This window comes from Lepeophtheirus salmonis, chromosome 5 (assembly GCF_016086655.4).
Source record: "Lepeophtheirus salmonis chromosome 5, UVic_Lsal_1.4, whole genome shotgun sequence".
Classification (NCBI taxonomy): domain Eukaryota; kingdom Metazoa; phylum Arthropoda; class Copepoda; order Siphonostomatoida; family Caligidae; genus Lepeophtheirus; species Lepeophtheirus salmonis.
This window is the reverse complement of record NC_052135.2, coordinates 24,352,281-24,367,850: the sequence shown is the minus strand read 5'-3', so window position 1 is coordinate 24,367,850 and position 15,570 is coordinate 24,352,281. Positions and strand designations below refer to the sequence as shown.

The window sequence follows — 15,570 nt, the reverse complement described above, 5'->3', positions numbered from 1 at the left end:
TCTATTGTCATTGAGTTGAATTAAATCTACATGTACATGTAATTGCCTCAGGTTGATACTAAGTACTTTTTGTTGTTTAGTTCTTTTAAATGCATTGTTTTTTTGCAAAAAAAAAAGTTGAAGAAGGAATGTACATTCATACACTTGTTTTCGAGTTAGTAGCTGAAGAAATATAAATGGCATTTATGAACCTTTTTAAAAATGTTTGTTCAGTTTCCTTTTCTTTAAACCTACATACATAAGTTTGTGGAGAGTCAACTCAAAAACAAGCTAGATTGATTTTCTTCTAAATTGAGTATGAATTACATTTGTATTCTTCGACGAAGTATCGTCGATTTCTATCACAAATTATTTTTATTAACCCCAAATTGTACATAAAGTAGTCAAAATTGTTCATCACAATAAAAGAATGATAAATTGATATATTTTAAAGGCCATATCGAACCCAATATACGTCTCTTACATCAAATAAAGATTCTTAACTATTTTAACTCATCCTAGAAATTTAAATAATGACCCGATAATTGACTCAAATTTGTCCATGAAATATTGGGCTGTATGTACTAGTATAAATATATTGTATAAAGTTAAAAATATTTTGGGAATTTGCTCTTTTTCTTGGTGTTAATCAAGATTGTTTCTATGTTGACGCACCACATTTGTACGTTCAAAGATCATTATTTTCGTTGTTTTATATTTTATATTCAAATCATTGATTGATTACATGTATTCATATAATATTAGTTAATATACAAATCAATGAAAAAATGTATCTATCAATGGGATTTGTATGTAATTTCATATATAGTTCTTATAACCCCATCATCTGGGTTCTTTATATAAGGAAAAAAGCAAAACAATTGGATATGAGCGACTTTTTCTTTTTCATTTTATAAAAATTACTCTAATCAAAATATTGGTAGAATGTAATGTTTGAAATATTATCGATTGTAAAAAAAATCGATATCTATTATCGAAAATGGATCAAAATCCAACTAAATAAAAACTAGTAACCAATTTAAAAACTCTTAACAAAACTTTTTATTTCAAACTAAAACTCTGTGTTGCACCAGATAAATTGATTTTTCTTGAGATAATCAGCCCATAAGACAATTGGAGATTTGAGTGACTCATTCCCAACACAATTACACAGATTTGAGTCGATTATCTCTGTAGAACGAATTATCTTTCACTTTCAACGCTGGAAGAGGTGAGCCCCCGCACTTGACTATAAAATAGGTGGATTATTTGGAATAAAAAAATAAAATTATTTTTATAATGTCTTTCCTAAAAAAAAGTTGACACTGAGTCTTATTTTCTAAGAAAAAAGGATTCAAAATTACATTTAAATCTATATAAAAAAAAAAAATCGCCCAGCATGTACCTCTCAGCCAGCTGACAGTAAAAATGGTCATAGGTAATAGGATTTTAGAGGAGCCCGCTGCAAAAGGCCGATTGTTTGAGACATCTACCTGGCCTGTTGAAACAATATTAATTTTCTTCTTCTTAACTTTAAAGCTTTCTGGGGCATGTAGTAAGCCACTAGAACCAGTGATAGTATCTCTCTGAACGTATTTATCTAGCTCATAAGTAGGAATGTGAATATTGACGTCAATTTAAAGAAAGGAAATGTTGGTCAATATGAATGCTTTTAGTAATTATAGTACTATAGTTGTTATATAGTAATAAGTGGTCTCTATCACCAGATATGTAGATCTCAAAGTTATCATATATTTCATGACTAGGGATGTAAAAATTGTCTAAATCCTCGTGAGGGGGAATCAAAAAGATAAGTATATGCTGGTAACTTAGATCGACAACATATCTGCTGTAGAGATCACCATAAAAATTATAGTACACCTTGCTTGCTAATATGTTTTAATTTTCAATATTGGTAGGAATAATTAATAAGAGCCAGTAGCGTGACTAGCCCCTTGGGGGAGAAGCTTGGGGCCCCAAATTTTTTTAACATAATAAACTTATTTATATAACTAAATCTAGAACAGTATTGATAATTCGTCATTTACACACTTTGTATTTTGGATTGTAAATATAATTGATAATGATGCTGATTTTTTATCTAAATAATATAGATACTATTCTACTGTAAGAATTAGTAGGAAGTATTTAGCTCAAGATTCCTTCTACCACTGAAGTGGGTAGTGAATTGTGGGGGATTCCACCTCGTAGGTATGTTCAGTAGTAATAATGTTTTATACACATGACACATAAGGAAGAAGGGAAAAAACTATTAACTATTATATATATACATAATATACAAAGTCAGCAACAAATCTGACCACACAAAAAACGGTAAAAGTTATATTTTTTTAAACTATAATTATTATTTATTACCTTCAGGATAAATTCTACATATTTTACAATACATATATAAATGACTAAATACAGACAGGCTTCTGTTTTTTCTCTATTATAATGGAAATGTATGTATTCATTCCTTTGGATGAGGAATGAATATTATTTCATTAAAATGAAAAAGAACAAGTTTTCTACTTGATCAATAATCATTTTGAAAGGATTTTTTCAAGGAGCTCCTTTTTGTGTATAGGTATAATCGAGTGGTCCATTAAAATATGAACACTTTGAATTTTAAACTTCAACAATGTATAATTTATTAATTAAACAATGGGATTTTAACAAAAATAATACATTAAATAGATGTATGTCTGAGCTCTCTTAATCATTAATGTAGCCACCCTTAGCGGCAATGATGGCTTTTAGGCGGTAGCGGAAGGCCTGGGACCCGCTGTGAATGCAGTCCTCTGTCATGGTGTCCCTGTGCTGGCTGATAGTGGCTTTGAGGGTCTTGGTGTTTGCATAAGGACATTCATGCCTTCCCCTCGACATTCATCCAAAATGGGTAGACGAGGGTGCTGGCATCAAGACTGCAAGGGGGCAAAATTGTCAAAAAAGAGTTCAAAAGAACTAAAAAAAGTCTTTCAACGGAGTAGTTGGGTTTCTTCTATTGCTGGTGTCAAAAGTGGCCTCTCCACACTCACAAGGCTCTTTCCACCCATTTTTTTAATAGCTCTCTGACAGTCTGGTGTGATATCCCAAGGTTTCCGGTATGGACTTAAGGGGATCAGCCTGGGCTATTTTCTTCAACTTTTCCTGGTCCATTTTCACCTTTTTGAAAGATTTATTTTGTTTTGTAAATATTTCTTTTTTCTATTGTACAACAAAATCCTTTATTAAATTATGCTTGTACAGAGCAAGGTTAATAGAAATGTATTTTATTAACCTTGGTACAGAGTACAATTTATAAAATAATATATAATTTGTAAAATTATGAACAAAAATATTATCATAAGAGCTCATCGAGTTTTGTAACTAATTGTTGAGGATTTAATATATCGAAATATGAATTAATTTCAAAGACTCAATCTTCATTAATTATTTAATTAGTAAGTGTATGGACCACCCGGTATATATAAATGTATTGCAATTCATAAAAACAATCTTGAATAAAAATTGAAAAAGGAGGAAATTCGAATTTATTTTTGTACTTCATATAAATGCCTAATATATGTACAGCTCAATAATTCATTTATATCTATCTGTGTTAATTTTATACTTTGATTTCAAGTTTGTGGAATGAATTAAGATATCCAAGACTTTGAGCTATCGATTCGAGCCTTTATTTGACTTAAAATACTTATTTTGCCCCAATATGACCCTTTCGAATAAAATATATCAATTTCTCATTATTTTGTAGTGACGATCAATTTAAGCTATTTTAAGTAGAATTTGCGGCGTCTCCAAGGAAAAAATTAGAATATTTTTTTAATAAAAATTGACGATAATTAGTGGAAGAATACAAATGTAATTCACACTCCATTTTGAGAAGAATCATTCTAACTTGCTTTTGGGTTGACGGGCTACACATATATATGTACTATATTATAGTTACAAATGGTCAATAATATGAATCAAGAGATAGAGAGGAATAAATTGACTTGTGAGGCACTCACAAATTATTAACTAATTATTTTTAGTTGCAACATATTACGTCATTCAGTAATCATTAGGAAACAACAACTTCTTTGTTGTAATTTTTATCTTTAAGAGAGAATTGTGTAAGCCAAACAAGTTGTCATTTTGACAAAAATTCTGATTTGTCAATTAGTTTGTTTTTGGTTTATAGAGCGTTTTCAATGACGTCATAAATTGCATTTTACTACTTAAAGTGAACAAATTCCCAATGAATCTTCATTCAACTTCATTAAATGAATTCAAAATAAATTAAAAACACATGCATTGAATACTACTCAATGAAAATGATTAACAGTTATATTTGAATTAAATTAAGTTATATCTCCTGAAAATCCTAAAAATTACTAGATTTGTACAATTAATAAATATATACATTCTATTTTTTTTTAATTTTGAATTTAATAAAATTATAATTAATAAAACTAGGCATTAAAGAGATTGAATTTTGATGGAAAGTAAGGTTTAAGTCCGTTTATTTGTTGATCCCATTTTCATATCTAATAGTTCACTATTTTGCTTAATATTAATGAAAAAAGGATTTTTATTGTTATAAAACTGGATTGTTTAGGCCCCAAATGCCACACAGCAACTATGCTGACGTCACATTGCAACGCTCAATGGCAGTAGTTCTCAAACATTTTCTGTTGTGTATAATTTGTTAAATTAAGACTTTATTCTATTCAGAGCCAGTACCATGATTTTTCTTCGGGAGAAGAAGAAAATAGATATATATATATATATATCTATTTTTTAAAATAAGATATGCCTTTTTATGTTTTATATTTTTTTGAAAAAGGTAATACCTTTTTTTCTTCTTTTTTCTAGACTGTATTGATATTTAGTTGAATCATGTTTTTTTTTAAATTTTAAATCTATTTCCTAAAAGGTATATTTGATAGAAAAAGTTATACTCAGAGATAGGATTTTTCTTTGGAGGGGTATTGAATATGCTTTTCAAATTTTGCAACTGATATCACATTTTTTCCGACTCTAATATGAGGTGACTTTTTTTTTTAAGTTAAGATATGGGCTTTTTTATTTTTCCAAAAAGTAAAAGAAGGCCTTTTTTAGAAATTATTTTAATCAAATAAAGTTTTTTATTTTATTTGTATTTAGTGGTCTTTTTTATAAAGGTCAAGCATTTGGGGGGGGCTGTGTGTGTCGATATTTAGTTTAATTACGGTTTTTTTAGAAATAAATATTTTTATCTATTTTTAAAAACCTATTTGACAGAAACAGGTATATTATATTCTTTTCAAAAGGCCTTCATTTCAATTTTTAACTTCACTGCGTAAATAATCCAAGATTTCCGATTGACATCCCATTTTTTCTACTTTAATACTCCATGGGTATTTTCAACCCCCCTCTCCTCTTGTGACGACACCGATCCTGTTCCACCTCAAGCCTCCATCATCGTCCCATAGTTAGAGGAGCACTGTTCTATAATAAATATAATTAATTTTTCCATGCATTAGAAAAAAAATATATATATATTATTATTATTCTCGGAATGAAATAAATTTGCCCTTATCTCGCCATAAGTAGTAGTAGATCTGTTTCTTTATTTTACCTTTTTGAGAAATACATACCAAAAATCTACAGGATGATGATGATATTAATAGAATCTGATAAGTATTTTTTTTTTTTTTTTACTTTTGCTCTTTCATAATTCAAGTCATATTTTTCACTGTCATTAAAAGAGTGGTCACTTTCTATACATCCTTGTATTTTGATATAAATGTCTGATAGGTATTTTTATATTTTATTCTACCTATTTATAGTATATATACCTCTGTAAGTAAGTGAATTTATTTATGAACAAAGTATGGGTAGGGATTTAAATACTAGCTAAATTGCCGTGAGCGTATAATTAAAAAATAAAATATATATTGGTGAGAGCAAAATAGGAATGTTCAAAATTAGGGATTTGAAAATTGTCGAAATCCTAGTGAGTATACATTTAAAAAAAGTTAATGTTGGAAACCTGCAAGATATTAGTGGTAATATTCATTATTTCTCCCTATTTTGATCATTCAAACGTAGTATAGTTTTCTCTATTAGCGGATATGTCGTCTATCAAACTTGCCAACATATGTATCCTTTTCTTTTTGATTTACACTCACGAGGATTTAAAAAATTTTCACATTACTACTCACGTTAATTATTCCTCCTTATTTTGAAAATTATAACGTACCAGAGAGTAAAGCGCACTATAGATTAGAGCCGTAATCCTTAATCTTTATACAGACTGAGTGTACTTACAATAATACAGATACCGACGTCCCTAAATTTGAAATTTACTTCACTAAATACTCAAAACTCTAACTTAACTCAAAACTCGAAATCGACTCAATTTTGAATAGGGAATGAGCGTTGTTTCGATAATATTAGTTTGTTTATATTCCCGAGGATAGTGGCGCTATCTTGTTATTGTTTATTATGACAAGTTAGTACATATGCAGTATTTGGAAGATATGGATGTTTTTCTTACTTTTTTCATGGACCATTACTCGAGCTCGAACCTTATGACTCGAACCCTGCACAAGATATCATCAATATCCTTGTTATTCCTTATTTTTGCACCTATTGAATATTGTGTCGAAATTCCTCTGTATTGAAGGAATGAAATACTTATCGATATTGAAGATTCGCACTTTTCATTGTATGCACATACTACATAAATACATTTCGCATTGTTCGTGAGATTTTGTGCTGGAGGCAATTTCACTTTTTAGTTGTATGTTTATGTATACTCGTACTGTAGAGTGACACATACATTCACACATAGTGAAATACAAAACCTGATAGCTAATGTATGTATGTACTAATAAACATCATTTTTAGATCAGGTTGCTTTTTAGTGAGAAATGTAGATATTTTTCAAACGAAAAAAAGAGCATTTTAACCTATTTATGTAAAAAATGTTTACAAGTGGTACAAACTCTTCCAAGATGGGGCTGGGAGACTGCCAATGACGAGCCTCGTCCTGGACGCCCAAGCACCTCAACAACAGATGAAAATGTTGAAGTAGTGAAGAAAATGGTTTTTGAAAACCGTCCAATCACTATCAGTGAAGATGCTGAGAATATTGACATAATGGTTGCTCGTCCAATAAATATTTTTCGAACGTTTTGGCTAACTGCTTAATTTTGACCAACAGAATCGTCGCATGAGTATCGCTCATGAGCTGTTGACAGACATCAATGATAATCCTGATTTTCTTAGAAGGTTCATAACTGGTGACGAATCAGGGTATATGGTTATTATATCGAAACCAAAGCCTAATCGTCCCAATGGAAGAGCCCAGGTGATCCAAGACCAAAAAAAAAGCACACCCAGTTCGATCAAATGTCGAAGTTTTTCTCACTATTTTTTTCGTATAGTGTGGCTTAGTGGATCAAGAGTTCTTCCCATATGATCCATATGGACCATATTAGCATACGGTCATATAGACGGCTTGCAAAAGTAATATGAAGAAAAGTTCAAAAAATTTAGAAGAACAATTTGCATCACGATAATGCCCATGCTCACTCATCTTTGCTTGTGATAGATTTTTTGGCCAAAAGCAACACCATAATCATGCCTCAGCCACCATATTCATCGGATTTGTCCCCGTGGGACTTTCTTCCTCCCAAAACTGAAGAGACACATGAAAGAGGAGGACAGAGATTTGCTACGATTTAGAAGATAAAGACTATATCACTGGAAGAGCTCAAGGCTATACCGAAAAGTACTTGTGAGAAGTGCTTTGAGGATTGGAAAAAGCTTTGGCACAAGTTTATTGTATCTGAGGGTGATTACTTCGAAGGGGACAACATTACATATTGATTAGTAAATAAATATTTTTTCTTAAAAATATAAAGTCTCCTTACTTTTTGATCACACCTCCTATATAAAATAGAGTTTGTGTGTGTGTGTCCTTATTGGGTGCCCACACTGTTGAACCTTGGAGGATGAAATTTTGGATGGGGCGATTCTTTTAAACCTGGTTTGGCTAAGAGGGGATGCCGATTTTTGGGGGTTCATATAAGGGGGGGGGGGTATTTCTATACCCCAAGCACAAAAACTGTTTTTGGAGCTCACTAAGACTAAATAGAGAGTTGAGTTATAAATCAAAAAATAACTGGCGTCTAAAAAATACAACTATAAAAATATGCAAGTTTTCTAAATTTGTCAAATCAAAAAATTTATGAGCAAAATAAGAAATCGGTAAAAATTGTGATTTTTTTTTTTTTTTTTTTTACGTGAAAAAAAGAAGGAATTTCCTATGGAATATTGGATTCGTAGATTAAATAAAGTTTTCACAAATTTGTCTCGAAATTCGTTTGCATATAATTCGACATATAAAAATTGATGTTTCATTGTAATATTTGTCATTTTCTGAATAATTATTCAACTTTTTTCATTTTTTTCTCTTATTTTCAGCAAACGTCGATTTTCAATTTAAAAAAATAAATTCCACAAAACGATGCATTTTGTACTTAAAATTTAAGTTTCTAGCTTAGTATTACATATTTTCAATTTTCCGAACATTTTATTAGATAATTTTTGCATTATTTGCAAAAATGAACCAGCTATCGAGGGTTATTTTTTCGACCATATTATTTTTTTTTTTTTTTTTTTTTTTTTTTTTTTTTTTTTTTTTTTTTTGTAAAATTAGTGCAAAACAGTTATTTTTTGTAATTTTCGATTAGACAATTTTTTGACAAAAATAAAAATGGATGAATCATCTAGTCAAATTTTTTCATGCATACATGTAGGTATGTTATTTCAAGTATATTGCACGTTTTTTTTAAATTCATAATAATATATATATTATAATGCTCGCCTCGCTGAAGGTTTCTAAGCGTTATGTAGAAATTACATTGGCCATTGTCAATGTGATTTTCCGCTCTCTCCTTGGTCTGAACAACGCCGGGTAACCCTATGCTAGTTGTACATATACAAAAGAAAAGTATTGACTGTCAAATAACACATTTTAGCATCAAAAATTTCCCTATATTGAAAAATGCAGAATCTGGTAGAGTTTGAGCCCTTCTCTTCTCTTCCTATGTCACACTAATAAATTGACTTTTTTAATAAATCCCTTCAAAAAGGAGCTTTATTCTATTTGAAATGTGAGGATGATTTAACTCAAATTGTAACCAATATGAGTGTTTTTGAACAAAAACTTTAATTTAAATTGAAGTTGATAATTTTCTGTTATCACACGATATATTTTTACCATTTTATTTATTTATTCTTCTTGAAACTTTAAGTCATTAAATAAAAAGTACCAATTTTCAACTTAAAACACAGGTAACCTAAATTATAAACATGATCAAGATATTTTAAAAATAGTTTTGGATTCTTTCAAAATTAGCCTTTAAAATATATTAAAATCATTTATCTCTATCTTCAACTCTATACACTTAATAAATAGCAAAAGTGATGTGGAAGAATTTTGAGGCTGATAAAGAAAAAACAATGTCATATTTAGAATCAGGGGTTATACTCTATTAGGTTTATTCTACATTGATCTCAAAACACAAAAAAGTATGATTTTATTGGATATTGTAATTATGAATTAATTGAATTATATAAAAAAGTAAATTGAATAGTAATTATTATTTTTTACTTTGAATGTGTGTTCAATTAAATAGAGATTTATATTTAAAGTTAGACCTCGAACATCCGAATTTAATTTGTTGAACGTGTACGTTTGATTGAATGTATGTGAATTAAAAACTATTATCTTATTATTTATGAATACTTGCCGGTCGTTTATTATTACTTTTTATTTGAGAAGGAAGCTTTGACCATCATAACTAGTCACAAGGTCATAGTCAAATTTTCAATTGATATTTGTGAGAGTTGCCATATGTTTATTATAATTTTATTCTCATTCTCATTTATAGATGATCTCAAAAAGGAGGAGTCAAAATTAAAGGACGAGCTCGAATCTGAGCTTTCCAAGTACAAAAATGATAAAACTGGCGTGACTGAGGACTTTAATAGACGCCTTTCTCAAATCAAAACCCAACATGGAACTCTTTTGGAGAAGGTGGAGAGAAACTATCGTGATGATCTTGAGGAATTAAAGGCAAACCACTCTCGAGTCCTTCTTGAGACTCAAGAAGCAGCCGAGGCCAAATTACATAATATTTTGGAGGAAACTGAAAATCGATGGAAGACAAAGATCCTTCAAGAGCTCTCTGAAAAAGAAGAGTCCCTTCGACAATTGGTGAATGACTCCGCTTCAAAGGAAATAGAGTGGGAATCACAAAAATTTAAATTTTCCCAAAGAATCAATGATTTGATTTATCAAATTGAATCTCAAAGAACAACTTCTTCACCTGATAAGACTAATAATGCTAATACTAGTAATATCAACAACACAACTCCTCCTTTATTCACCTCAACCCCTACAGTACCCTCAACTCCTAAATTAAAATCAAAAAATCCTGAAGATTCTGTGATATTTAATCTTAACGCAGAGGTTGAAAGCCTTAAAGCCGTAGTTGACATGAGAACTGTTGATGTTCATCAACTTCGTAAAGACAATGTGGCTCTGGAAGAAAGACTTGCAGAGTTCGATAAAATGAAGTGTGAGCATGCTAAAACGTTGGCTCAACTAGAGGATCTCAGAGCCCAGATTGAGTCCAAGTCTGTACTAGAAAGGAAATTATCTGAAGAGAATCGCTATTTGCAAACCTCTGTTGAGAGGGAGCTCGTTGAAAAGAAAAGGTTATCCATGGAGAATGAGGAACTTCTTTGGAAGATTCACAAGGAAAATTCCACCTCGGGGGACATGTATAATAATCAAACCATGTCTTTTATCGAAGGTTAGTTTTAAATGTTGCTCTGCTTAAATATATACTACATAAATATTTTGTATTTTTATTCAAATAATATTTATATGCATTTACCTTTTATGAAGGTGGATAAAACAATTCACGTTTATGTTATGTTCATGTATTAGCGCAGTACTAACCCTGTTTTTTTTCACAAGAGCTTCATTGTATTTTTTTGTTTTGTTTAATCCTTGTCTTGCTTTGATTCCATACAGGTGTATCTCCTAGAAACGTTCTTTTCGACTATGACGAAGATGAAGCTGCCAAATTATCCTATAGCTTTACGGAAGGAGTCTCTACATCACCATTTAAAACTAAATCTGGACTCTCGCGTTCTATGTCCTTAAAAGAACGTAAAATGTAAGGACTTTTTCTTTCTTTTTTCCTCTCTCTCTCTCTCTCTCTTTTATGAAGAGTATCCTTTTTTCATTTCATATGTAGTTAGCCCATAGTTCATATATTGAATTGTGCACAAAGGTACTGATTCATTTCCCGAGCTGCAGCTGCCTAGGTATATTTTGTTTTTGTATCCGATTCTCCTCTATGTTTATTTATTTATTTTCATTCTAAGTGAATTTGGACCTTGAACTTAAAACAAGTCATGAAGCAGAACGTGCAAGGTCCATATAACTTTTACTATTGTTTTTAGCTTGCTGAATACCCTAGCTATATGTGCTTCTCTAGATATATCTATTGAAAATGAAATTCAATTAATTAACTACCTAATGTATTTTCAATGTTTCACGAAAATTAATATGATTATGAGGAGTAGGGTTTGCGTAGCGTATCTATATGTGTAGATTGTAAATGTAATATGTACGCTTATTATTCATAGCGACTATTACGTAGATTCTGTTTTATTATTTATTGATGATGGTGGCAATACAATTATTGCACCTAGCAGCCATGACAACCGAAAAAAGAACAATGTGCATAAATTGTGTTGTAGTTTGTATTTTATGTAGGTACCTAATTAAAATATGAGTCTTCCGTAGAAAATATCTTTTACAAATATCCATACATGCAATTAAAAAGGGAATTAAATGCTGTTTTTTAAAGACCAAAAGAGAATTAACTATTGTATTTACCCATGTACATATTTTCAGGGGAGTAGTAATGAATGGAGCAAGACACTCTGCACATCGTACTTCAAGCATCGATATCATGTCAACATCCCTCCCACCAACTCGTCATGGCAAATCCGCCTTTGTCCGTGAAGTAATTGATAAAGGTGACTCTGTTTCTTGGAAAATCGAGTATGAGGATAAGAATGTTCATCCCATTCTTCCTTTCTCTCCTGGTCCAAAGCGACGGTCTACTTCAGGACTTGGTGGCAGTCTAGCTCTTTCCTGCCCTCCTTCAGTCAGCCTGACGCGAAGGAAAGTGGGCCTCAGTTCATCGTCATTCCTCTATAATGAACCTCTCTCTGAGTCCTCTTCCGAATCATCTGTTGGTGGAATTGGATCCAATGCCGGGGGAGGCCCACTTTCAGTTGACATTGTTAAAAACTCTGATGTCATTATCAATGCTGATGATATATCCAGCTCCAGTGAAATAGAGATCGATGAAAAGAGTCCTCTACCAGAGGAGGAGAAGACTCTTCGACCTGAATGTATGGCAACTTCTCTACCAAGCTATGATTTGCATATGCTCTTTTCTAATCAGTCTTCTTCTTCTTGTAAGGAATCTGGAGGCGAAAGTCTGATGACTCTTGAGGAAGAAACAACTACCACTACTACCACAACGACGACAACAAGAGAATCTGGAACAACAGAGGACGAAGATACCAAGACAGAAAGGACCATGACGGACAGTCTTTCAGCTGTTTCTTGGTCCGATGACTTTGAAGAATAAAATTTTGTGCCAATATACAATACATAATAATATATTGTTCCATTTTTCCTCCCATACATTTACCCTATTTATCCTATTTATAATCCTTAATTAATTATTATCATTGCTACTTTAATCAAATCCCATTTCTTATTTACAACACTTTGAGAGAAAATACCGGCCTCGCTTAAGGTGGTTTTCTTATTATATTTTCCCCTCTTCTGAATGAATTACTTCTCACTATCAGTTATCACTCAGCAAGATGTCGGCCATGAGGAATCAATTATCTTCCACATTTATGTATGTGGTTTTGTATGTGACACTGTAACTTGTTAATACAACATTACTATCATTTTCTATTCAATATACAATATCCTCCTCTTCTATGTTAGCCGATGATGATATTGCATAATTGCCCTCTCCTTCACAATCATTTCTATGCCTACTATATTTTATTATTATTACTAGTCCTTTTGAGAATCCGTTGCTTAATTATCTTCTTCATTTTTTTTCTACCCAATGTTGTTTTTTAAGAAAGAAAAAAATATTAATGTTGTTAACAAATTATAATTTTTGTTTTAATATTTTATGCTATAGATCTCCTGAGGTAAAATTTTTTCTTTCTTTCTTGAATTAATGATTTTTATGATTATTACTTACAAGGTGTGCCTAAATTATAATGAATTTTTTTGTTTTTTTTTCTTCTCCGAGTTATTATTTTTACCTCCATTTTGGTTAAAATATTTATATGCATACATATTATATATATATACATATATTCTTACGTTATTATGAGTTATATATACATATGTGTAATATATTTTGAAAAATATATATATATTCAAATTATCGAAAATGCAGTTTTTTTTATATAAATTACATTTTTTATTTACATACAGCCAATGATATAATTTTATGGACCTACTTCATAGCATAAAAAATTACATCATATTTTGCTGTCGATTTTTCTTCTTCCTTTTTTCATATGAGTGTTTTGAACGTTTATTGGCTGAATAAGCTTTATTGGGTATAAGCTGTGAATAATTCCTTGCGTGTACTAAATAACTATTTCCATATTTGGGAAGAAATGGCTTGCTCCTAGTGTTGGATTGGTCTAAATAACTAAAAAGACTACAATCCTATCAGTCCGGTCCTAATAAAATTTGGACCGTAGGTCTGAAAGACTGATGTATCAGTCCTTATTCGAGTATCTTTTTGTATTCATCCTTTTCCAAATGTTTCATAACAGTTTTATGATCGATGTTCAGCTCCTGGGTGATGCTACAACTCCTAACATGACGGTCTATCTCGATATTTTCCAGGATTTTATCGACATTTTCGACGACAGGACTGCCAGTCCGTAGTCATTCATCTCCACTACACCAGAACAAAATTTCTCACACCACTATTGTACAAGACGAACCGAAAGATTAAATCCTTTATAATATGTCCTACGAATACGAATGTTGTGTGGCCACTATTTTGTGTCTCCTTGCCGGGTGCACACCCAAGATATTATCGATTTACTAAGCTACCCAAATCAACTGTTTACAATATTGCTGAGGCTTTTAAGAATTCTTATAGGACAAGAACACATACAAGGAACACTCATAGTTGTTTTGAGAGGAAAAAACGCACTCCAGACTTTCTGAAGCAGAAGGCAAAGGAAATGTGGCCTCTTGGCTATAAGGATCAGAACCCCTTGAACTACTATATCTGGGCGTCTTGGATAGAGAGGTGCACATAACACTTTTTACCCCTTGTGGGCTTCTATTCTCGAGGCTGTGGTTGAAAATGGTTTTGGTTGGTTTGAATTATTGACCTCACGATGGACCCCTACTTGTAAGACCAAAGATTTATGATTTTCTGAATTAATTTTGGGAAATAAATTGTAATATACATTATCTTTAAATGTTCCGGATCTAAAATCCTCACCCTGTGCATGATATGTTTTGAGATTCGACCCCGGTTTCACTACCAAAATTTGGAAAATATCAAGTTTGAATTCTTATAAGTAATACATGTTTTCTAAGCAAAAGTTTTATGTTGACTTCAAATCTGAAGTCAGAAATACAAAATAGGCAAATTTTTTTTTTAAATATACCCATTTTTATAAAGGTATGTTTAGTCTGACGGAAATAAAAATATATTTTCAGCATTTTCAAGTTCTAAAAATGAATCAATTAGTCAAATACCTGTGGCTTTTAGAACTTTTTGTTGTTCTGTGATAAATTAGATCTGGATTTAGTCCATATCAAGTAGGTGCTGGTCATATTATTGCTTTCTTATAGATGGATACTTTGATCAAATATCGAGTTTCTGTTGCTTCGTAAAAAAAATCAAAAAGAATCGGGAAGTATTAAGTAGTTTGACTGAAATTGAGTATCATTTTCATAAAGAAGTATATCCTCGGCATAATCGATTAAATTTTCACGAATATTGCTCATTTCGGTTGAGGCCTCTTGTTTTACATAACATTTTAAATGTGTAAATCGTAAAAAGAAAAAATCGGAAATATTATAGCTGGTAGGAAAAAAAAACCAAATCAGACTGAAATTTACTATTTCATGTGCAAATGATCAAATTTTCAAGTATAGCTGCAAAAGTTTTTATATACCATCCATTTTAATGATAGACGGTATTTTTTTCACACGTCAATAAAATTAGGGATTAGGCGTAATTATTTTTTTTTATGTTCCCACACAAGAAATAATATAAATTAGGTATCTATTTAAAGTTTGTTAAATTTGCAATAAAATTATAAGTAAATCAAGCCTGTAGTTCTTTCCTATCAGTTCATATGGCTACTTAAAAGCCGGAATTTATTTAAAAGTATGAATTTTTGATTCTGTTTCGGTCTCGAGACAAATTATTCAAAGGGCCATTGCAC

At 31.1% G+C, this 15,570-nt stretch overlaps 1 protein-coding gene across 9 annotated transcripts in view; it reads left to right on the top strand.

Moving 5' to 3' along the window:
* Nucleotides 1-13,536, top strand: part of LOC121117229 (uncharacterized) — a 91,873-nt gene extending 78,337 nt beyond the window's left edge. For 5 of the 9 annotated variants that reach the window (XM_071888448.1, XM_071888449.1, XM_040711595.2 and 2 more), the window contains exons 6-8: nt 9,912-10,838; nt 11,063-11,207; nt 11,954-13,536. In XM_071888448.1, the coding sequence (XP_071744549.1) occupies nt 9,912-10,838; nt 11,063-11,207; nt 11,954-12,701 (1,820 nt within the window). In that variant the 3' untranslated portion in view covers nt 12,702-13,536. The remainder of the gene's footprint in view (nt 1-9,911; nt 10,839-11,062; nt 11,208-11,953) is intronic. The other 4 variants (XM_071888453.1, XM_071888454.1, XM_071888452.1 and 1 more) reach the window with 3 other exon arrangements.
* Nucleotides 13,537-15,570: the final 2,034 nt, after the last annotated feature.